At 35.9% G+C, this 25921-nt stretch overlaps 3 protein-coding genes across 4 annotated transcripts in view; all 3 read right to left on the minus strand.

Moving 5' to 3' along the window:
* Y-d (yellow-d) overlaps window positions 1-8146 on the minus strand; it is a 26679-nt gene extending 18533 nt beyond the window's left edge. Inside the window, 1 exon segment of the mRNA NM_001043957.1 lies at window positions 8001-8146. The gene's annotated coding sequence lies outside the window, so the exon portion shown is untranslated.
* The window catches only part of LOC134200438 (uncharacterized), a 400183-nt gene that overhangs the window by 260300 nt on the left and 113962 nt on the right, over window positions 1-25921 (minus strand). The gene's annotated exons all lie outside the window — the stretch shown is intronic.
* Window positions 13015-25921, minus strand: part of Y-e (yellow-e) — a 40215-nt gene continuing 27308 nt past the window's right edge. Inside the window, exons 5-8 of one of the 2 annotated variants that reach the window (XM_038016621.2) lie at window positions 21367-21553; window positions 19688-19882; window positions 16057-16189; window positions 13015-15442 (exon numbers count right to left, since the gene is read on the minus strand). In XM_038016621.2, the coding sequence (XP_037872549.1) occupies window positions 15338-15442; window positions 16057-16189; window positions 19688-19882; window positions 21367-21553 (620 nt within the window). In that variant the 3' untranslated portion in view covers window positions 13015-15337. Of the gene's footprint in view, window positions 15443-16056; window positions 16190-19683; window positions 19883-21366; window positions 21554-25921 lie in introns of those variants that run through there. The other variant, NM_001166143.1, reaches the window with a different exon arrangement.

The following is a 25921-nucleotide window of genomic DNA, read 5'->3' on the forward strand; positions in this document are numbered from 1 at the left end:
AAGATAGGATATACTTCGATCTAATATTACATGGCCAGTGTCGGGATTCATGTTGCGTTATCTTTGAAGTCAGCAATCGCTAACTCTCTTTTTTTTCCTACCTATTCTAGTAACCTCGAAGGCTTATTCTAGATTCGCCGAACTAGCAGGTGAGCTCACGGGGATCAAACCTGACGAAGTTGCTAACACTAACCCTATTAACTATCTAAGATTCGACACCGCTTATTAACAGTCAGAATTAAATAAAAATTCTGAAGTACTGAGGATTCATCGCTTGATAGACCGAATCTTCATCACAATAAAACAATTCTTCTGCCTATGTGAAGGTTTAAAATCATAGAACATTTGTACAGCGTAGTAAATACAAGGAAAATGGCGTTTAGAGCGTGGAAAACGAAAACTTACACCTGCATTTTTTTAAACGTTTCTTCTATGTTCAAAAATGTTGCATCTATGTCTCGAAATTATGTCGACCTCACTTTGTTAACTATTCGTTAATAATATGGACCAAAAATCGCTACTTTGAGATTGCATGTTAAGGAAAAGGAGATCTAGAATATACCCTACTCGACATTTCAATACAATTGACACATTACAACTAGGTATTCATTGTTTCATTCGCTTGAGTAACTACAGGAAATATTTAGAATTACTCAGCCTTAGTATAATGCTTTGAATACGCTTTGTTTACCCACCGATAATTGCACTTGTTATTTACAATTGCAAAAGTAATTCGTCATCTAATTGTCATCCGTAGTTTGTTGCTAATTTCTTATGAAGCTCGATTATTATTATAATCGAGAAATAATGTAAGTCTCAATAAACACTAATCCCAAAAACGACCTCCTCCGAGCATAGCTGGAATAGCCCTAGCGATAATATAGCGAAAGAAAAAAAACGAAGACAAGTAGGTAAGCTTTCAGCATAATTTAGAATCATGATCGATACATGATCGATTTTATTCTTAATGTTTCTTAATAATGAATTCAGCTGACGTGTGTAGTCCACATCTCTAGTTGCGGGAAGAAGCGACATCCACCGGCTGTCTTTACTTTAGTTAAAGTTCATGAAATGTAATGTGACAATTTTAGGCTTACTCTTATTATTTTTCCTGTAGAGTTTTTTTTTTTTTTAATAAATAAAATCGTCAGATGGAACGCTCATGTACACTCGTGGCTCGGGCTATCCTCAAAGAAAGTTGAGATATGTCTGAGATAGAATCTGGCTACTGTTTGTTTCATCTTCGGGAATTGGTTCCAAGCGACTTGCATAACTTTCGAATGTCAAATTGATATTAAAAATAACTCACAACGTTAAAATTTAGATTTCAAATTAATCCAATTTTTCTAATACAGAATTTGGAATTATAATTGATTCTGACGTATTTCTAATGATGTCTATGAGACAATTTTATTGCAATAAAAAATGTAGAGGAATTATTATTTAGATAAAATTTCTTAAATTGTTTTATCAACAACGTACTGCTCAAGATGAAGGCTCCAAGAAAATATATAAAATAAATGCCAAGCTGTGCTGTTCTTTAAAGTAAATCCGAACTTATGAATTTGGAAGTGAAAGAAAATTGAAGAAAAAGTGTGGAACACTCGTTTGATATGGTGTTTGAATACGAAAATTATTTTCAGTATTCTGCATTTTTTGTGCGGACAGCTTTCTAAATGAATTCGTCAGAGAAAAATCCGTCGATAAGAAATGATGGTTTCCATTGACTGAACTCAAACCTCAGTGAGCGTTTAACCTAAATGAGATAGAAAAGGGAAACCAACCATGATTCCGTAGCGGTAAAAACATAAAAGTAGTTAGCTAAATTTACTTTGTGTGTTACAGATTAACTATACGAAATCATACACCGTAACTCATAACATTAACGATCTTTAAATATAATTGTGTCTTCGATTGAATTTAGCATAAAGAAATCCGATAACATACCTACCTCCTAAATAAAATAAAAAAATGTGATGCTTATTAAAATTTACTAAATTCGTTTGTATAATTGCGAAATAGTTACCAGTAATAAATAGAAATCCATATAATTAAGAATAGCTTTGTTATAATTTCTTAAATATTAACTGACAAAAAGTATTATAATATGTATATCCAAAAAAATGCTATGTTCGAACAGATAGCTAGGTTTTTTTTTAAGGACGGCGTATATGAATGCAAAACACGCTTAATAACTGTTCATTATTTAACTAATTCTGTGGAGTGCCAATTATTTGAAAGCTATCAAAGTATTTGGTTCGAAACTTAATTTCCAATTCGATGCATTTCAATTACATCATGCTTTTTGACGTATAAAGGCAATGAAAATATGGACTTGGAAATAATCCTACAGGCATAAGCGAAAGTAAAAATAATATATTGAGTTACTACTATATTATTTGTTTCGGTGTCAATACCAGAATCAGAACATTAAAGTGAAATTTTTGTGCAGCTTACTTCTTACTTTTTATTAATTGCGCCTGTCTATCAAAGTCACCAAAGGTTTCAAAAACATCCTTAACTTCAATATTATAAATTTAATATTATTATATACACGAACATCTTGTGGAATAAATAGAATTTATCCAAGAATATCTTACTATATATAATTCAGCATTCGTAAATGTTTGTAAGATAATATTATTGTATCACCTGCTACAGGTTTACGAAAGTCTTACGACAATTTAACATTTCACCTATGAATAAATAATACTGTTTATTCGTAGCATTTTGATTTTTTATAGGTATTTCCCAATGCATTTAACATGCAATGCAAAGTGAAGATACCTTATAAATGATCTCATTTGAAAATTAATAAAATAGATTAGATCATAAAATATTAGGCCATAGGGTATTTATTACGTGATAAAATTCTGTCAGGATTAGTCAATATTAGCAGTGATGGTATGTTACCGTAACCATCAATAGCAACATTGCTACTACTTTTACCAGTAGTGTTATAATAACCCTATTTTCATATCCGTCACTTGAGAAGGAACTATCTTAAATAATGGGGGTCCGGCGTATTGCGAGTCCGTACAAGATAGCAGCAGCACTGTCATTTCTACCGCAAATCAATCATGCAGTCCAGTGTGAAACAACTTGTGGTAGGACCTTTTTTTTTTTTTTTTTTTTTTTTTTTATTGCCCTTGTAGGCAGACGAGCATACGGCCCACCTGATGGTGAGTGGTTACCGTCGCCCATGGACTTCAGCAATGCCAGGGGCAGAGCCAAGCCGCTGCCTACCGCTTAATACTCTCCACAAGCCTCGTTTGAAGAAGGACATGTCATAGCGCTCGGGAAACACCGTGGAGGGGAGCTCATTCCATAGCCGGATGGTACGTGGCAAAAAAGACCTCTGGAAACGCACTGTGGATGACCGCAGTGGCTCCAGGTAGTATGGATGAACTCTACTCCGGTGGCGGGCGGTGCGATGGTAAAAACGAGATGCCGGTATCATCTCGAACAATTCCTCAGAGCACTCCCCATGGAACATACGGTACAAAATACACAGGGAACCGAAGTCCCTCCGCAGACCCAGAGGTTCCAAACGATCCGTGAGACCGGGATTATCGACAATCCGAACGGCCCTCCTCTGTATGGAGTCAAATGGAAGAAGCTGGTATTTGGGAGCCCCGGCCCAGAGATGGGAGCAGTACTCCACGCGAGGCCGGACTTGTGCTTTATAAAGCAAAAGCCTTTGTCCAGGCGTGAAGTACCGCTTCGCTCTGTTGAGGACTCCCAGCATTTTGGACGCCAACTTGGCTTTGCCTTCCAAATGACTCCGAAACTGGACATCGCTTGAAATGTCGACCCCAAGTATCCCAATACTCTCGGAAGGTTGCAGGGATACTCCTTGGAATTGCGGCGCCATGACAAAGGGGTCCTTCTTCGCAGTGAACGCGCAAACTTGTGTCTTTAACGGGTTGAATTGAACCAAGTTCAATTCACCCCATTTGGAGACTCGCCCCAGAGAGTTCTCCACTTCAGACACAAGTTTTGATCGTCTCTCTTGCACCACGCTCCGAGAGAGACTCTGACGGCCGATATATCGCGCATCCCCCGTGCTGTCATCCGCATAGCAATGCATGCCATCAATAGACAGCATGTCATTGATATACAGGATGAAAAGCGTGGGGGAGAGCACCGAACCTTGTGGAACGCCAGCGTTAATGGTCATGGTATCAGAACAGTCACCGTCTACAACGACCGTGATGCTCCGCCCATCCAAAAAGCTAGCGATCCACTTGCAGAGACCCTCGGGGATTCCGTAAGATGGTAGCTTCGACAGAAGTGCCCTATGCCAGACCCTGTCGAAGGCCTTCGCGATATCAAGGCTCACAGCAAGAGCCTCGCCCTTGCTCTCCAAGGCTTCAGTCCACCTGTGAGTAAGGTATACAAGAAGATCGCCAGCTGAGCGACCGTGACGGAAACCGTACTGTCGGTCACTGATCAGCTGGCGATCCTCCAGATACTTCAGGAGTTGTATATTAATTATTCGCTCCATCACCTTGGAAAGCAAGGAAGTTATCGCGATAGGCCTATAGCTCGATCGAGGACCTCTTGTGAGTCCGCACGAGTAGGTACCACAAACCTGCCAATTTCTGAAGCTACTACTACAGAAATACGCAGGTTTGCAGGTTTGCATGTTTGGTGGCGTTTCGGTCTGAAGGTTGGGGCAGGTGTTGTAACTATGGAGGCAGTCTCCTCCCGGTGATGGTCACGGGGCGACCTAAGGGGGTTGAGGCTGCGCCGCACGCTACCGTCACTCTAGCGCGCTGGCACCAGGAGGACGGGACGGCGCGTCGGCGGCTGCGGACTGCGATGCGGTCCGCATTTTCGTCGTCGCTGTCGTCGCCGAACATACTGTTGAAGAGCAACCCGGTCGGCGGTGTATCGCGTTCCGACCCGGCAGGCTGGTTCTGGCCCAGCGGGGTATCCCGGAACACCAGCGGCACCGCCCGGGCGGCCTGGTAGGGCCGCCGTACCGCGGAGACCGACGTCGTTGGTCGTCGACTATCGCCTCGACGACCCGTCGGTCGGGCGTCCTCGGGGTGGCGACGCGTGTCTGGTTGTAGTGTTGACCGCGGGAACCCCCCTACTCTGAACGGGTTCTGACCCCGTCGTTTAGTGGGTGGGCCCTAAAATCCTTGGGCCCGCGATCTGCTCTCAACACCTGCAGATCGTTGAGTCTCACATACCCCGCGCGCCCCCTAGGCGCGGGGACCTCGTAGGAGGTTCGGCCCCCGGCCCGAAAAAAAAAGAAAAAAAAAAAAAGGTGTTGTAACTATACTAAGACCTTAGAACTTACATCTTAAATTAGGTGGCGGCGTTTACGTTGTAGATGTATATGGGCTCCGGTAACCGCTTAACACCAAGTGGGAGACATCTACAACGTAAATGCGCCACCCATCTTGAGATATAAGCTCTAAGATCGTACATTAGTTGCAGTACATAATTTTCCTACACAATACCTCATGCTCATTAGACATCTTCTACCTCATCACATAATTCATGTAGTATTTAGAGTGACTATACAATCATTTTTAGGTTATTACATTTTTTCAAACACTCATTATGTAGGTTAATTTTAGCTTTTACGTCAAGTAGATCCGTGTGACTTGTTTGAGTAATTTAAGAATATATTTTATATTTTCACAACTAAAATGAAGACACATTTAACATTTTAAGAAATAATATCGAAAGGTTTGTTAATTAATTAATTAAATTTCCGAGAAGACAATATTCAAAGTTTTCCTTCAAGAATTAAAACTATGGTTTTGTCTCATATTTACGTATGAGACAAAACCATATTTATGAAACGCTACCTATCCAATACTGTAGTGAAATTACGAAATAATATATTAGTGGTACTACTACGTGTAGATGAGAGATGGAAAAAACTTAAGTTCACAAAATCAGTTCGATGTCGCTAAAAACTATAATGCGATATAGAGTTAAATATAGACATGTATATGATACATGAGATATGTATATTGGATGCGTTGGACGCATTTAAACCGATCTACTGATTCGGTTTTCGGGAGTCCGAAATATAATGACAATTACCACTATAAAGGTTTCATCTCGTTTATTGTTTTTACGAATTTCATTTGTGACTATGAGCACTATTTATTATTCGAAATTCAAAGTACCAAACGCGAGTTTTAATCACAAAAAAGTACTGTTAAATGTGACCTGATTTTGCTATTTAGTTACGGAACGCACAAAGCAGCAAACAAGTGAATATATTACTGAACAATTTGACGTTAATATGTGATTAAATCTGCATAATAACATAGTTTTCACGACAAGGCCAGTTAGTAACTATACACCGTTAGCATCAGTAATTATGTCTGGTCTAAGTGATATTTTTTTACGCTAAGTAGCTGGCTACCTACAGATTAAGATAATATTACAAGAGATTTTCAACTATAAGAAAATTATTATGTAAGAATTGGAAATTTGTATAATCTGTCTCTTCTTATGTCTATTGTTAATACCATTGGCACAGACAAGGTGCTACCTAGTGAGGTGGACTCTCCGAATACATCATTTGAAGAAGAATATTTAATGGGAACGAAATACCGTAGAGAGGAGTTCATTTCAGACCTGTACGTGGCACAAAATATCTCTAACGTAATATACATGAACTCTGCTGCGGTAGCGGAAGGTGTAAAGGTAAAAGAGATAAAGGGGTCTCCACCAATTCTTCAAAACACTCCACATGGAACATACGGTACAAACCACAGAGAGAACTTAAGTCTTTTCGTAGACCTAGAGGTTCCGAACGATCCGTGAGAATGGGATTATCGACGATCCGAACGGCCCTCTTCTGTATGGATTTTAATTGCAGTACTCCACGCCCGGGTCGAATCGTGCCTTGCGAAGCACAAGTATTTGATCTAACTTTAATAATACACTGTAAACTACTATACCAATACAACTAATTATAAAATATTAAGTGTCATTAACCGTCTCCTTTCTTGAAAAATTAATGCCCCTGTTGTGCCATCGGGTACGAATTAAATTTTCCGTCGGAGCTAATATGTTTTAGAGGTAATCGGTGTATGTTTTTGTTTCGTATGCATTTACAGCAGTCTTAGCACAGGGGAAAATAATTCGTTGAATGTGTTATCGTTATTTTTTTTGTTAAAATTTCGATAAGTGAAAGATATTAAAACAATTAACCAACTCTACATTTATTCTGAAAGTTTATATTTAATTTATACAAAAAAATTAATTTTCATTCTTAATCATAGAAAAATAGCTAATCGCATTTTAATGAAATTTCTAACAAAGATAATTTGTAACCTGAATTAATACTTTTCTCAAGTTAAATGATTTATCCCGGTAAAACCAGGTATATTTGTTATATAATAATAAATACAAGAACCTGTTCACTGATTTACACATTTAAAAATCGACGGGTCAATGGACCAGAGAGTGACACAAACAATTGTTTATCCCGGGAAAGCGCAAAACGTTTCACTCTTCATTCTGTATTATAAATTTAACACGATTAAAATCACAGTGCAAGCCTAGGTTATATTGAAAATAAAACATGAGCTGTAATAATGCAACCTAAATTAAGTTTAGCGTAAAAACCGATATTAGCCAAATGTATTTTAATATATTACCGATATTAGCCTATCCCATGTAATAAAATTGATTAACTAATTTAGTTATTGTTTGAAATGGGTACATATACACATAAATACGATTAAAGCGTATCTGGATTTTTTAGCATTATAAATAAATAACTATGGATTAATTAACTATGGATATATACTTCAAAGTTCATATTGCATAAACTGTGATTTGGATGGTTATAATTTCTTTTTTATATTTAAAATTAAAATCTGACGCAGAAAATTTAACCTGTTTTTGTTTGCTTGTTGTTTTAAAATGTTGTTTCTAAATTTACATGTAAATTTCAATACATTTTTCTTTTTAAAAACTAAATCTATAGTAATATGCTTAAAATATCACTCACATACCTTATTTAATTGTTAATTTACAGTTCCTCAACGAAGCGTAGAAAGTGACGTAAAACTATTTATTGAGTTTATATAAGTACATATAAATATATTAATAATTGAGACGGGTGTCCTAATCGCGAGACGAGCCAGCACTGTTGCGAAACCGTACAAATGCTACAGATTGATAACTATGGTTTTTATTTGAACCGTGTAGGACCGGTTGATACATCTTCCCTTATAGTGGCATCACAATATGTGACGCACGTGAAGCTCACACGTGCTATAAGCGCAGTCTACTGCGGACCTTCTAAACTGTTTTTTACTTAAAAATATATGATCCAAATTTGAATCGTTAAAAGCTACTCTACCATAAACGAGTTTCAATGATTCATTTAAATGTAATTCTATAATTATTTTTGTTAATTAGCAATTATTGGGAAATTCGTATTTTAAGAATCTTAGAACTTAAAAAAAACACCAACGGAAAATAAATTACATTAAAGAAATAATTTTGGTTATTGTGTTCTGTTTCACTATTTTGACCAAGCAATTTGTACTGTATGAGATATAAATAGACTAGAGTCAAAATAAAAAATAATCATTGAAATGAATTATGAAACAAATAGCTTGAATCAAGAATTAGTATATTAAAACGTATTCAGACATCAATATTAGCAGCGGGATACTATATTTTTTTTTTATTATTAGAAAAATTGACAGTAGATAAATTATTAATTGTCATTTATAGTACATATTTCTAATCTGGAAAATTTTGAAGTTTTCCATAATATTACGTTAAAATTTGTGATTTTTAATTAATACTTATGCAGATACAATACGTACAACGATATTTATTATGTACACATATTTCAAACCCTACACACGTACATCATTTTGTTCTGGACATAATTAACAAAAGCCGGATGGATGACCACGTAACCACCACACGCTTGAACAAATTGCAAACAAAAAAACGAAATGAAAACCGGTTTTAATTTTTATTTTGACTCTAGTCCATTTATATTTCAATCAGTGCAAATTGCTAAGCAAAATAGAGAAACAGATATAAAGCTTACATAAAATATTGTCTAGTGAATTTTTGATCTAAGCAAGTTAAATTACAAGTATTGTAACGTTTTAAAATTCGCCTAAAGATAATGTTATATCCTTACTTTTGAGATTATTATTAATATTTTAATTATTACTGAATTGAGAAAGACTTTATTTAGTGATGCGAGTTCCGAATTTGAATAATACTATTTTCAAAAGTATCGCTGTCCAGGTTACATTGTTATTAGAGTGGATAAGAATCTCCTGCTACCGACAGTTTTTTTTTCACCTGTTAATTATCTAAATATTTTATTCACATGCGGGTGCTTTAAACAAGTCGGGTCACAGATTATGTACGCTTAATTTCAAAGCGTAAGTCCTCCGGGCTTATCAAGTATGGTTGTCATGCGAGTATTCCATGTTCCGGATCCTAGTTTTTTTTTTTAAATCCTATTCGAATTCCTTCCGAGTTTGCTACCAATGCTGTCACAAAAAGTTTCCCGAATATTTATGGAGAATTTTAACTTTTACTGTCTAGCGGTTATTAAAATATAGCTGTGAATTCTAACGTATCTCTCAAGATGAGCGTTTACGTTATAGCATCTTGTGTGTTCCAGTCATCGATATATATCGATGGTTCCAGTTTTCATTTCGGGAAGCTACAAACTCCTCTACCTGTCTCTGTTACAGAATCAAGGAAGAAAATAGTTAATATAACAGTAAAAAATAAAAGTGATCGGTTATTTTAATTCAGACGTTACATTTTCATACGGCATATTTTAAGTTTGCTAAACTGAATTGCACCTTTATCTTGTTCATAAATTTCAATAATTCTCGCTGTAATTTTATTTAAACAAAGCCAACAAAACAATTTAAGACAACAACAATAAAACATTTCACAACACAACAAAAAAATTTCAGACAACACAATTATTAAAAAGATATCAAATCGATCTAGTCTTTCTCAAATAATTCGCTTACAAAAGAACGTAATTTTGAAAGAAAATCTAATGCTTCTATTTCGGTTCACAACTCTGTTCATAAAGCGTTTTGAAAATAGGCATGCGAACATCACGCGATTCTTTTCTATTTTACCAGCAGCAAGACCGTCAATATTTTCTGTCTGGTACATATTACTTACAGGTTACAAAGTTTCTAGACAAAGTGATTGATATGATAACACCAATCAATGTGCGTCGTATTAGGTATATCATGGTTTCATAAGTATCATGTTTTTTTCATTGTCACAATTCGTTGTGGTCATCTATGATAACAGCTACGATACTAATTTTGCCATGCCGTCTTTCTCTGTATTTGTCCAGACATGTATTTAAAATAAAAATAAAACATGTTTATAAAATAAAAATAAAACTATTACCAAATTTTAGCGATATTATTTTTTGTACTGACCACATTGCAACTTGTTTTGTTTTTCATTCGGCGTTTTCGAACTTTGACCTTATAATAACAACGTCATTCCATTGTATTGTGTTATTTTTTACTTTTTTGGATCCTACTTTTTAGTTGTAAAACATGTGCTTACATTGCGTCCAATAAGATTAAATTCTTCGTTTAATTATGCATATTGTTTTATATGTAACTGCCGTATCTAAAAATATGAATACATTCTTTCTAAAAATTACAATGACGTCGCCATTAATACTATTTTAAAGATGAGTAAAAAATCGCACCTCGGACTTGATGGCGATGACGTCATCAACCATTAGGCACATATTAATAAAATAAACACCCGCAACATAAGATCGAGAAGACTTAAATTATATCTTAAAGGATCTATAATTATTTTGTTTTAAATGTTAGATAAAATCGTATTTATAAACACATTCCTATTATTCCTTGTATATATTAAAATTAAAACTTTGACTCAAACAATTCTATCATTAACTCTTGACCTTTAGGACAGCACTAAAGTTTATCATTTGTGTAATTATTGTGGAAAATTCTTTAACTATACAATCCACTTTTATGACAAACTCATCGTGGTAATACACTTTGCTAGTCATGTCAGTCACGATTCTAAGCAATTAGTTCCAGCCACATATTTGTATGTTTTAAATTTATATCTCCAACATACAAAGAGCCGTCATACAAAGCATAATTACGTTAGTTCGTAGTTCTTTGCGAATTTGTCTGTAGGTACGTAAAAATGTGAAATCTCTATTTACTTTTCCCAGTAAATTATATGCATACTTTGTTTCTGGAACTCAAAAAAAACCCCTCTATAGACAGAAATAAATACCCAGTAGTATAATGTACCTTTTATGGTAATGACTGTTTACTGATAACACACTACGATAACCTCAATAACGTATCGTGTTAAATTCAACTTTATTTGCCGTTGTGATATTTTTTTACTAGATATCGATTGAATGAAAAAAATATAAAGAAATAATGGTTTTCTAATTTAGCAGGATTTAAATATTATCTGGAGGTTTTATTACAACGAGCTATGCCTTCGACTTAATACGCGCAGCGCTTCTAAGTTTTTTTTTTTAATGATTGAAGTATTACTGGTGGCCCGGAGGCCTTTCCAGTTTCACCAGGACAGGTGGGCGAGCAAAGGCTCAGCCAGGAGGGGTGGGATTTGCTAACAGCTACCCGAGCGCCTCCGAAGGAGACCTAACAGCTCAAGAGCAGCTGCTTCGCGAATGAATCTACTACTAGATGGCAATCGCGACCCACTGAGAAGACCCAGGGTATAGGTTGGCCGAAGAGGGTGATCGGGGGTGTTATGTTTCTCCTCCTAATGCGTGAGGAAATAAGCGGTGATTTTCCCCTTTGAAATAACACTGCGGTGCTTTTCGCTGGGTTGATGTCTATGCGCCATTTTCGGAACCACTGTCCTACGTCTACGGCTGCGCTCTGAAGCTTCTTCGCAGTAAGACACTTATTTCTACTCGAATACTAAACAGTCGTGTCGTCAGCGAATAAAGCTAACTGGCTCGACGGCGACCAGGGAATATCGTTGACGAATAAGCTAAATAGAAGGGGCGAGAGGATAGAGCCTTGCGGGACTCCAGCCGTGAGAGGTTGCGGGGAAGAGCGGGTTCCCTCGACTCGATATCGAAAAGAGCGGTTCAACAAGAAGTCCCGTATGATGCACGAGACTGTCTGGCACGCCCATGTTGAATAGTTTGAAAATCAAACCGTTGTGCCAGACTTTATCGAACGCTTTTGCGACGTCGAAGAAGAGGGCTCCCGTGTAGATTGGTTTTGGTCGGTTAAGCCCTACGAGAATGTGCTCCGTCAGGCGGTGCACTTGTTGTACGCATGAGTGATTTGCACGGAATCCGAATTATTCGGCGATGAGAATGCCCTTGGATGAGACGAAGTCTCTGAGACGTTTGTAGAGCACACGCTCATACAGTTTGCCTAGAGACACGAGGAGACTAATCGGGCGGGAGTTCAGTCTCATGCGAGGTTCGGACGTTGATTGTTGAGCGACAGGAGGTTTTAGTCGGTTCAACTCCGACATGCCTCGCCAGCCATCCCCAGTAGAGGACGGGAAACCGGCGATTTCCTCCAGACAAAAAAAAACGCCATGGGGCGGAAGCTATCATATAACAAGATATTTGACAGATGCCTGAATCTCGATTACGACATTTACAAGATAAGATTGTATATTATATACAAGTTCCGAACGGATTCGGGCGTCATTTTACCGTGCAATATCACCGTCGGGATCATCAATCAGGGGAAAACGATGAAGGGAAGATCTTGCACTGCGCAGGTTTATATAATAGCGACCGCCACAGGAACACATCTACTCTTCTAAGCGGTATAGGGAGGGATAAGAGGATCACTCGATACAAATATACCCATAAGCCCCGTACACAAAAAAAATACTTATTTTTAAACTGTAAAATTCAACATGACTAAACACTTTTTTCATACAGATATTTAATACATACATATGTATATAACAATAAAAACATTATAATACTCAAAGAAAAATCATTACTGTGTATCAAATTCATTTATTTTAATGTGTACACGAAATTGTTTACTATGATACAATACAAAGTTCATTACAACCTATATTTCTTTCTACAATAATTTAAAAGTATGAAACCTGTTTTTGCCAGCTCCGTTATATTGTTTTATTACAGTAATGAAATTAAAGTAGTCGAATTTAATCACTTTAAAAAAAACCCTATAAGTATAATTGGTTTCCATTTTATTCGTAAGCATTATGAACATATTGTTAGAATTATGAAATTTAACAATTAATTAAAGCATATGCGGTAAATGTATATGTAAAACAGAGTTTCGTAAATACGACATGGATAACTGGTGAAAGAGTTTTTTTTTTTATAATATATACATATAAGGAAATCGATATGCCACGTTGCAATTCGGTAGCTGACATTAATAAAAATAAGGTTCGTTTTGAAGTCATCAGAAAAATATAGGAACAACCAGAAGCTTTTCTTCATCAGAAATTAATTCAGAGATCCGAAAAGTCACATCTTCAACAAGTATTAAAATATTTAATTGAAACCGTAACCAAAATCGCTCTATGTGGTTTGGCTAGCGGACTTAACGGTTTGATGGCTAACAATAGTGAGAATAACAAAAAGAGAAAACGAATTGAAAGATAAAACACACTTACGTATTTCGTTTACATGATTTCTATTTTTCATTTACAACGAATTCTCGGACATGTTTTTTTTACTTTAGCCGGAAAACCCTCAAAGATATAAAGTTGAATTTTGTTTTGCTCACGTCCGCAAACTTTTTGCTAAGTTTTTGGCGTAAATGTAAACAAAAATGTTGACCAGTCAAATACTTGTGATTAAAAAAACTTAAGCATACCAGCAGTACAATCGCAATACTAATATCGCCTAAAATTATCATAAAAATTTAATGATATTTAATCTAATTGAAATTTGGACTGCGTAAATAAAAGAATAAAAAATACAGATAAGTTAAAAGTACAAAAGAACATCTGTTGTATTTCAATTACTTAAAAATAAGAATTATGAAATGAGTGTATGGATTATGTACAATGTTTACACTAACAAAATATATACTGAGAACAAACAATAAGATATTTCTTTTAGCCTCCACTTATAAAATTTAAGAACACATAGCCTAGCCATGGCCTACAAAGGCAGTGATAGAATGTTTATTCAAATTCGAAACTTGATATTTAAATCTAAGGTCTAAGCTAGTTTACGAGCTATAAACACGATCAATAAGCGTTACGCAAATTTTATAGATTTTGCTAATTTTACTCTATAATACAAGCAAGTTTACGTACAACTCACTCTGTTAAAAGTAATTATTAACCGGCTCCGAACAGTGAACGCTCGTAAATAAAGTATATCACACAATTACAAAAAAAGAAAAAACTGAAGATATTTTACAGCAAGCCGTACTGAGTTTCTCACCTATATTATTTTTATTCGTTGGAACGTAATACCGCTAGACTACATGCAAGTCTGGGTATAAGAAGACATTCATTTAATAATGAACACAAAATGAACATCTAGGCTATGGATATAAATGATTTTATGAATTGTTTATGAATTTGTTAAAATATTCACCAGTAGAAATTGGAAAGAGAAAAAAATGTCAAAAATTATTATAACTATTTCATGTGACTTAAATCAAATCGTAATTAATAACAATATGATTTGAGTATACTGACTCTGATAATACAAAGTGATCAAGTATTGTCCTAATAAATATTCAAAAATGCAAAATATCTTGAGAGCTCACACGCCAAAAAATTTTTAAACATACATATATTTTAGTTTCTTTACTCGTGAAACAAATCCAAAAAAATTGTTTAATAGTGAGAAAATCTTAAATTATATTTAATGCCTTCACCACAAACAGAATAATAGCCTTTAAATATATAGATGAAAAAAATGGGTTCCGAATTTTCATATCGTAGTAGCTTTCAAACAATAGTAGCAGAATAAATTAATATTCAAAGCTAAATTGCAGTAATCTATGATTTATGCGTAACGACACATTGTTGATGGCGTGAGAAAAATTGACGAAGACTGAAAAAAATTATAAACGTTCCATATTATGGCAAGCGATCCTACACCTCTAAACTTTGAAGCGATCAGCATCAGTGAAATATTTAGTAGTCAACCGAAATCAAAATAAAAATTTTATTTATTAAACCGAATCAATTTTAACACCTTACAAGATAAAATTTGTGATAAAATGTAAATTTTAAATATATTTATAGTGAAAGCGAATTAATAAATTATTGATTTAAACATGTGGTGAACACATTTTATTTTGAATTCGGTTAATGTTATATTTCAGTATAGCGTAGCGTTGGCAAGACGTGTGGAGCGACGGAGTATATGCGGTTGTAACGAAACAAATGGTCGACCCTCTACTACTCGGACCACGCGAACATTAATCTAGAAAAAAAGAAGAGATGCATAATATCATAAAGATCTAGTCAATTGTCAATTAGTTCGACTGAGTGAATGAAATGAAGTCGTCGTGGCCTAAAGGATAAGACGTCCGGTGCATTCGTATGTTGCAATGCGCCAGTGTTCGAATCCCAGGCGGGTACCAATCTTTCTAATGAAATACGTACTTAACAAATGTTCACGATTGACTTCCACGGTAAAGGAATAGCATCGTGTAATAAAAATCCAACATACAAAATTATAATTTGCGTAATTACTGGTGGTAGTACCTCTCGTGAGCTCGCACGGATAGGTACCACCACCCCGCCTATTTCTTCCGTGAAGCAGTAATGCGTTTCGGTTTTATGGGTGGAGTAGCCGTTGTAACTATACTGAGACCTTAGAACTTATATCTCAAGGTGGGTAGCGGCATTTACGTTGTAGATGTCTATGAGCTCCGAATGATGATCTCGTTGTCTCATATCTAAATATCTATGACACGACGTAGAACAATAAACCTTTTTACTGGCTTGTACCATGGACACGTAGAGATAAAACGATTCTAGACTTGGATTTTTATGTCTATTTCATATATTTAGAACATGTGGAATAGTGTATACCTCATGTTTGGAAGCAGCTCTGCGGAAATACTTGTGGAAGCGAGTGGAAAGAGCCCAGACTGCGCCGTTGTCGCGTTCCGCCCACCGGACCTCTGCGCAGAACTGCAGCTTCTCGGAGTCTTGGGCCAATACCCTGTAACAATATAAACAAACCAACTGGTGGTAGGACCTGTTGTGAGTTCGCGCGGGTATGTACCACCACCCCACCTATTTCTGCCGTGAAGCAGTAATGCGTTTCGGTTTGAATGGTGGGGCAGCCGTTGTAACCATACTTGAGACCTCAGAACTTATATCTCAAGGTGGGCAGCGCATTTACGTCGTAGATAAATAAAAAAAATAAAAAAAAAAACATACAAAATTAACTTTTTTTTTTCGGAAATACTCTAATAATTTACACCAAAATAAGCTAATTATATTAATTTAATCGTGTTTTAAAAATTTGTTTTTTTCATTTACATATTGAGTGTTTATTTAATAGGATATCGCCTATGAGAATAATTTGCAAAATGTAACGCTTATGTAAATGTTAATTTAAAAATAATTAATTAACATTTTTACAATTTTTTTTTATTCGTTTTTAAATGAATTAATTTGAAATTAAAATTAATCTTTACCATAATAAAACCTTTTATTATAAAAGATTTTTTTTAATTCTGAATCATTTTTACTTCTGAATCTTCGATCAGTAGTATTATTGATCGAAGTTCTGAATTGACTTTTTATTAGAAACTTCGCGAACGTTTTTTTTATAATGACATCATGTTGAGGATGAGCGCATAATCTATGGTCACGCGAGTCCGGTAAATCCATATTGAATAAGTACGTACTACATATTTACAAGAGTGATCGATTCCATACATTTAAACCTTTTTTTTTATATTCCAATATCTCGAAGATCGATATGCTTTTCAATTATAATTTTTTGATTTTGATGTTTGAACGAACTCACACCCCTTCCAGTGTTAAGTGGTTACGGCGCCAGTAAGCATGCAGCATGAATGCTGCTCCAACTTGGACAAAGGAGGCTGAATTATAAGTAGGACCTCTTTTGATTACTGTTGGTAGGACCTCTTGTGATTCCGCGCGGGTAGGTACCACCCTCCTGCCTATTTCTGCCGTGAAGCAGTAATGCGTTTCGGTTTGAAGGGCGGGACAACCGTTGTAACTATACTGAGACCTTAGATCATATCTCAAGGTGGGTGGCGCATTTACGTTGTAGATGTCTATGGGCTCCAGTAACTAATTAACATCAGGTGGACTGTGAGATTGTCCAACCTATATAGTTAATAGCAATAATAAAAATAAAAAAATCATAAGGGCTTTGTAGCAGAAATACGCATGGTTGTACCTACTCATGCGCGCTCACACTACGCTCCCTACCCATAAAAATACTTCTTGACGGTACTTATACAAATTTAATTTGAAATGGCTTACATAAGAGAATAAATGATTTAATTATTTAAAAAATAAAACCAAAAAGAAACCACTTCCATCGCTCACGAATTACAAATACGGAAAGGGGATTGCCCACACTCCATAGTGTGCTAGGCCCAAGGTGGACATTAAATATTACTATAAAAATGGACTGATTCAAATTCTTAAATGTATTAGATATCTAAAAAATATATTGAAATTGACGCCACTATTATAAAAAATATAATAAAAATAAAAAACTCGTTTTGAGGTTAATTTTCTATATAAATACTTCAAGAACTTTTCTTTTTTTAATGTTTAAGATGTTCCTAATGTATTTTTATCCAATTGTAGTTATTAGGGTATAAAAAACACACATTCTTTAAATATCTATATTATTCTATATTTTCTTCATCTTCATACACAATTAGTAAATCATCTAAAAATAGCACAGGAGAGCATATACACGGTTTTAAATCTCGGTCAGGTTAAAACCACAATTCACACAATGGTTTTCAGCCGTAGTATGAAACGTTATTGATAAAAGCAAAATAAATCGAAGAAAAATCAAAACACATCCATTTTGAACGCAAGCACAAGCAGCAAGCGAAGTGTCAGTCAGTCAGATTAAAATCAGTGTTGTCAGTATAAAGAAAAATAATTACATGAAATTCATATATCGATCATTTTTTTAAATAACCGATATTGGATTTATTTCTTCATCTTTTTTGTACGAGTACACATTATATTTTATTTTTTATGTTTTTGTTTTAGTTGTACATATTTAAATAACAATACAAGTTAAGTTTTTTTATTGCTTAGATGGGTGGACGATCTCACAGCCACCCTGGTGTTAAGTGGTTACTGGAGCCCACAAACATCCACAACGTAAATGCGCCACCCACCTTGAGATATAAGTTCTAAGGTCTCAAGTATAGTAACAAGTTAAAGTCCAATGGGTATGTCTTTGATGTTATTTTATGTGCTGAAAATCGATTAAAATCGATTGATTAATGATAATATGTAAAATGATTTATTTATATGTTTTTTTATATACTTAAAATGTTTACTTAATACGTAAAAGGTTTTGAAGTTGGCAATATTTTTCCCGCAAAAATAAAATTCTTGTTTTTTTCAATAGAGTTACTTTTTTTAAACTACTTATTGTAAACTGTAGTGGCGCTTATTTGGAAGAAAGTAAATGCATATTTATTTATGACAAAATTAATGCACTAAGTATTTTTTCTCTAATCTATTGTCCGCTTTGGGCCTGAAATGAGCCGTCCCCTTTGCAATCTCATTTAATACGTCATCCAAACATAACAGCACCCGTCTGCATCATCCAAGAAATACTGCGCCTGTGATTCCCCATCGTGAATAACAAAGGTGCAACAAAGGTGCAACAATGTGTTTCCCACAAAGCGATCAGCGGATATCGATTTATAACAACTCACAAAATTTTTGCGAAGGTCATTCACGCTTCGAATCGCTAACTGAGAAATGATCATGCGAATAGTTCGCGGTTTAAGCAATAATAATATTAATATGCGAACAAAACTGGTTTCTTGTATTACAACAGCTAGAAACAACGAATACTATTGTGTTTGTTAATACACATTTTGATCATGTCCAAAGTTCGTGCATATATATAGCTATCAACACAGCCTGATATTATTTTTCTTATTACATAAGAATTTTAACGAATTGTTTTATACATTACCCGTATTATTATTTAACGAGAACTTAACAAATGTGAAAATCACGATTAGAACCCTTTAAATAATAGCTCGTGTAAAAATATTAACTTTAACAAATAGTTACCTTTTTTTTTCTTACATAAGCTGAGAGCCTTGAGAGGCTATATCAGCGTAGCCTTAACTAGTAGGTAAGCTCACAAGGCTCAAACCTGATGACGTTGCTAACACGAACCCTAGAAAGAGGCGTGCTTCGCAGAATCTACCACCAGATCGAAAACGCGACCCACTGAGAAGATCCGGCGAGAAACTCAGTGGACTGTGTCTGAGGGTTAATTTACTCGTCGAGCCCTTCGTCGCAAGCGACGGGTTCGACGAGAACGATGACCGGAATAGTTACCATTAATTAACTCGTCTTCACAAATATGACGGAAACGAATGCTGAGATAGTTAGTTCATTAACTCAAAATTCAGTGGGAACATATAATTTTATTTCAACTAAAAAAAAACATAAAAGAACTCACTTGTGTGTGTTAGTGATGGGGTTCCACGCTGCAATGGCGGTCTCGGTCATGGGGCTAAAGATGATAGTGTCATCGCGGGGGTCGACAGCCAAGCCTAGACCTTGAGAGGATTTTCGGCCTACGAGGTTCACAGGAAGCTCGGTACCCTCCGCAGGGGGACCAGCTGCAAGAACTGCTGTTGATACGCTGAATACTCTGTAATAAGCGAGAAGTAATAAGTTTACTTTGACAAGTCATATCAATTTAATATACTTTGTTTTTCTTTTTTTAAATCTACGTGCACTTTCGAATTAATATGCGATTGATATTACGATAAATTAGAAAAAAAGAATTCATGCTCACGGAAGATTTTCATCAATTTTTAAATTACAGCAATATTTAGCAAAGTCGTAATCGCGAATTGCTTTCATTGATAGTGTGAAAATTATTCAGTAACTTTCACGTAAAATTGTCCCGGTTCTTTTTTTTCTCCTAGCTATGCTGATAACCTTAAGAGGCTATTTCAGCTTCTCCTTGACGTGTAGGTGAGCTCACGGAGCTCTAACTGGGAATGTTGATAACACTGGCCCTAGCAAGGGCAGTGCTTCGCAGAATCTACCACCGGATCGGAAACACGACCCACTGAGAAGATCTGGCGAGAAACTCAGTGGGCTGTGTCTATGGGTTAATTCAGTCGTCGAGCCCTTCGTCACAAGCGACGGGCTCGACGAGGGCGGTGACCGGTGCTTGTGGTACCTAAAAGCACCGTTAATGGATCGGGAGGATCCGTAATGACATGTTTAGGGCGACGTCGACATTCCAGTTCAAGAACTAAACAAAAAAACACTGTAGATTCTTGTCAAAATACATATACTTACCAATAATACCTACCAATAATTTTCACTAATCATGAACTCAATCACTAACAATCGGATACTCATACATAGTTATAACCGCGAATTACACGACTCAGTAAATATCTAGCGTCCAGTAATTAAATTAATAACGTTAATTAAGTGTTTGTGATTGTAAATTATACGTCTTTTTTGTGTTACTAATACGATATGTTGCTAATTCACAACGGGGAAATTCTTGCGGTTTTTGTGTTAAAATCATCCGTTTTTTATCGTATTGTGTTTATTATTCATATGACTGTGGCTTCATATTCGTATCCGTAATGGTTTGATTGATAGCGGTTTTGAAACTTATTGAAAACGTATTACAAGAAGATTTCTGATATAACAGCTTTATATAATATAACGTATTATTTATATTTTATTTATTTTATGTAATGTTATTTAATGTTATGGATTCGTGTCTAATTGTCATTAGGAAGTGCTTCATTTAATGTCAGAATGTATTTATTATAGGATACACTTTTAAATCATACTTTTTTAAAGACATTTTTAGTAGGGATATTTATATTAACGACATAGTAATAATGATATGGTCGTCGACAAATATATCGACTACGGAGTAATAACATGTATGCTACCTAATCTTTGACTGACCGACAGGTCTGTGATGACTTTAGGATAGCATTTAGCATCAGTGAATACAACCGTATTTACAGTAAAATCAAACTAAGATTTTAATAAAGTTTAGTTTTTCTACACAAGTTCTATTTAAATTATAACATTGGTTTTGTGGCTTTTTTTTGTATGTCGCATTGTATTTTCTTGTGTTGTATTGTGTCTTACCTATCTGTAGCAAGAGGTTGGTAGTAAAGAAGTCCTTGAGCGGGGGAAAGCGCAAGGCCGACAACACCATCCATGAGGGTAAACCTTTCTCCGCCTATGTCATATTCGCCGAGATCGGGGTCAGGGTACATTGATGCGTGGGTCACGCGCCAAGCATTATCACGACCACCATCGTACACTATTATGCCTGAAAACAAAATTAAACTGCAATAGTGAGAAGTAAATTTTTTTAGCAGTAAGTAATTGTAAAGAGAAGTAAATTTGGTAGGCAGCGGCTTGGCTCTGCCCCATGAGCGACGGTAACCACTTACCATCAAGTGGGCTGTATACTCGTTTACCTGCTCGAGCAATAAAAAAAAGTATAACTTCAAAGTTTTAAATCATTGTCATCGTCACTTCATTAAGAGTATTTCGGAGATCATGTTCGCGTTCGTTCACCTAAACTCTCAACGTCTCAAAAAGTCGGAATAAGTAAAATTAAATTAATAAATGCGAATTTAAACTATTTATGTGGAATCAAGCATATCTGCAGCTCGTGAAAACCTAAGAAAATTATCATCCATTTTTTAAGGTAATTAAATCCACTTCCGCATTGAAGGAATTTTACTTCATGTAATAAAACGAAATCACCAAAACCTCTGTAATTAAGCTTAAAACTGATTTACTGATTACTGATTTACTGATTTATTGAGCTTAAAGCTGATTTAACGGTTCTCTCGCGTTTTTATGATCTTTACATTACTGGTGGTTGGACCTCTTGTGAGTCCGCGCGGGTGGGTACCACCACTCTGCCTATTTCTGCCGAGAAGCAGTAATGCGTTTCGGTTTGAAGGGTGGGGCAGCCGTTGTAACTATACTTGAGACCTTAGAACTTATTCTCAAGGTTGGTGGCGCATTTACGTTGTGGATGTCTATGGGCTCCAGTAACCACTTAACACCAGGAGGGCTGTGAGCTCATCCACACATCTAAGCAATAAAAAAAACAGCGTTTTGATGCTTACATCGCTTACAAAACACACAGTTAGACGAGTCGTCCTCAAAAGTAGTTTTAATTATGTATAGGACCCGTATGCAATTATTTAATTATTGCAGTTATTGTTAGACCTGCAAGCATCATCGGGCGGTCCCACTAACCTCTACTGTACTGCGAAGTGATCATTAGTTCCATTGACAAGAGTACCAATTTTAATATAATATACTAGTCTATACTAATCTATACTAATTTTATAAAGAGGTAAGATTTGTTTGTCTGTTTGTTTGTATTGAATAGGCTCTGAAACTACTGAACCGATTTAAAAAATTCTTTCACTGTTTGGAAGCTACACTATTCCTAAGTGACATAGGCTATAATCTTATTTAAAAAAAATTAGGGATCCTTACTAAAACTCCAATAATGTAACCCAAGGCGTAAAACAAATTACCTAAAATATTCTTTACATCGCGTGTCCTGCGAACACTATTGATGATAGAATAAAATAATGTATATGTATATATATGTCTAACTATTATAGTTATGCCGCAATAAGTGTTCTTTTATTTAAAAAAATAGAAACCATGTCAAATATCGTTGAAATTTTTGTTAAAGACCCGAGCGGAGCCGGAGCGATCCGCTAGTTATTCATATATAGTTAGAACTTCGACCATATGCCTCAAAATGTTAATGGGTTTCCATCTCAGTGTTTGAGAGCTGAGCTTACCACTGAACCCAAGTAATCCGTGGGTCAGCTGTTTCTAATATATATGTACGCCGAAAAAGCTAAGGCCATTAATAACAGATGATGATACATAACTCAACCGCTCAATTCTATAATTTTAGTTGTTCGTGGGAAAAAAAACATGAAACTAAAAGAAGTACACCGAAACCCCGAACATTTTTGACAAAGATATTGTTTTTCTCTAGAAGCCGAACTTAGACGCCGTTTTTTTTTTCCTACCTAATCTGGCAGCCTTGAGAGGCTATTCCAACCTTAACTAGTAGGTGAGCTCACGAGGCTCATACCTGACGACGTTGCTAACACGAGCCGTGCTTCGCAGAATCTACCACCGGATCGGAAACGCGACCCACTGAGAAGATCCGGTGAGAAACTCAGTGGGCTGTGTCTGAGGGTTAATTTGCTCATCGAGCCCTTCGTCGCAAGCGACGGGTTCGACGAGAACGGTGACCGGCGCTTGAGGTACCTAAAAGCACCTAGACCCCGTAATGCAATCGACAACGTAGCTAGGCGAATATTTTGTTTAATTTAAAATAATTCAATCTTAGAAGTGTAAATTAAACATAACAAAGCTTTTGTGGATTAACAGACACGGCCTGAATAATTTACAAAAAGAAAACAAAAAGGAAATCGTCTACTGACAAAACTACTTTCATTTGATTTTATGGTATCAAGCTTTGCCTCGCTTACAAAGAAACGTTTGACAATCAATCAAACAGTTATCGTGGATAACATGCATTAAAATTACGCAATGTTAGGTAAAATTTCGCGGAATAACAGTGCGTCAGTATAATTATTGGCTGCATCGGATACGTTGTAGCATTACGTCACGATTTGGGAGAAAGCACTAACTTAGGCTCCCGACACACTTAACATTAAAAAACGAATTAGAGCATATTTAATATCGAACACTACTTTCATTGAAAGGTTTTCAAAACAGACCTGAATTTAATAAGATTGATTTATTCAAAATGATCTTGATCACTATCAATAAAATTAATTTTTAATTGAAATCAATTTCAATTTAGTAGGAATTCATTTAATCTATTATTAAATCACAAAGCTGTTGGGGTTCTTTTTTGGCTTAGACGAATGAACAGCTGAAGAGTGTTAGGTGGTTACCGGAGTCCATAGACATTACAACATGAATGCCGCCACGCTTGAGACTTGAGGTCCGTGTCTCATATATAATTTACGCAAATCTATTTTTACTATCGTATAGAGTAATAAACGTATTATTCCCTCATCACGGAATCAATTCGTGAACATGAGTTCAATCTGCCTATATCTGCCGTAAAACGTTAATGCGTTTCGATTTGAAGGGTGGGGCAGCCGTTGTAACTATACTGAGACCTTAGAGCTCATATATCAAGGTAGGTGGCGGCACTTGCGTTGTAGATGTATATGGGCCCCGGTAACCACTTAATACCAGGCGGTGAGCTGGTCCACCCATCTATGGAATAAAAATAAAAAAAATCAATTAGTTGAAAATAGTATGACGGTGCCTTTACGTAGAGAGTGCACGCATCGTTGCATGTTTAACTTTACTCCGAGAAAAGGCGGGCATTTCTGAGTGGTATTTATTCACTCGTAAATACAACATGGGTCGGTAGTGGGCCGGTAATATGGAATGATTACAGTGTCAGCCTTTTTTCTGTCGGCACTTACGGTCGGCGCGACTTACTAATTATTGCTTAAACATCAATAGCTCGTATACAGTACCAGTCTTGTTATACTCTAATAACTATTATCGGGTCATCTCCGATGTTTACGTCCTGAGCCTGAATTTGAGATTTATAGCGTCAAGTTCTACTAACAATGTAGCAATTGAATAATAAACTCACTTTTGTGAGAGAGTTAGTTCAATATTACGAGTATAATAACAGTTATAGTTTGTGAACATAACTCGCCTAATGAATAGTACTTTTGCAAAATATGTATGATATATATAAATTCTTATGCATAATCACTACATAGTATAAAACAAAGTCGCTTTCTCTATCCCTATATCACTATGTATGCTTAAATCTTTGAAACTACGCAACGGATTTTGATGCGGTTTTTTTTAATACGTAGAGTGATTGAAGAGGAAGTTTTAACATCCATTAAATAATGAAGAAATCAATAATAAAATACAGTTTCCGAAGCGAAGCGAGGGCGGGTCGCTAGTTATCTAATAAGACGAAGTTCAATGAGTATACTAGTAGTTGTGGACAGGTTCGCCTTCCGAATTCATCATCAGATCAGCTCCAGCGTACCATGATATTATGTATTCAGATTTTTAGTGCCTTCGTATACAAAAAAAACACCTAAGTGTCGCCTTCACCTTCGCTTATAAACGTCAAAAATGGCAGGGGCGAAGAGGATTCTCCTATTACCTCGTTTGAAGAAGGGCATATCATACCACTCAAAAAACACCGTGGATATATATAATAGGCTTAAGTAAATTATCAAGTATAAGTATGTTTGAGCAGTAAGGCGTATTGTAACTCAAGGATTGCCTAATCGACAGCACCGATCCGAGAATAAGGTGTTCGTTATAGACCATCTCATTTTATAGTGTTTTTGTATTTTTAATACAAAATGTTATTTTTTTACAGATGAAACCCACCTGGAGATATGAGTTCTAAGTCTCAGCGTTTACAGTATAACAGCTGCCCCGCCCTTCAGACCGAAACGCTTCACAGCAGAAATAGGCAGGGTGATGGTACCTACCCGTGCGGACTCATAAGAGGTCCTATCACCAGTAATTACGCAAATTATAATTTTACGGGTTTGTTTTTTACTACACGATCCTTCACCGCGAAAGTCAATCGTGAACATTTGTTAAGTACGTATTTCAA

The sequence above is a fragment of the Bombyx mori genome, chromosome 17, assembly GCF_030269925.1.
Source record: "Bombyx mori chromosome 17, ASM3026992v2".
Classification (NCBI taxonomy): Eukaryota; Metazoa; Arthropoda; class Insecta; order Lepidoptera; family Bombycidae; genus Bombyx; species Bombyx mori.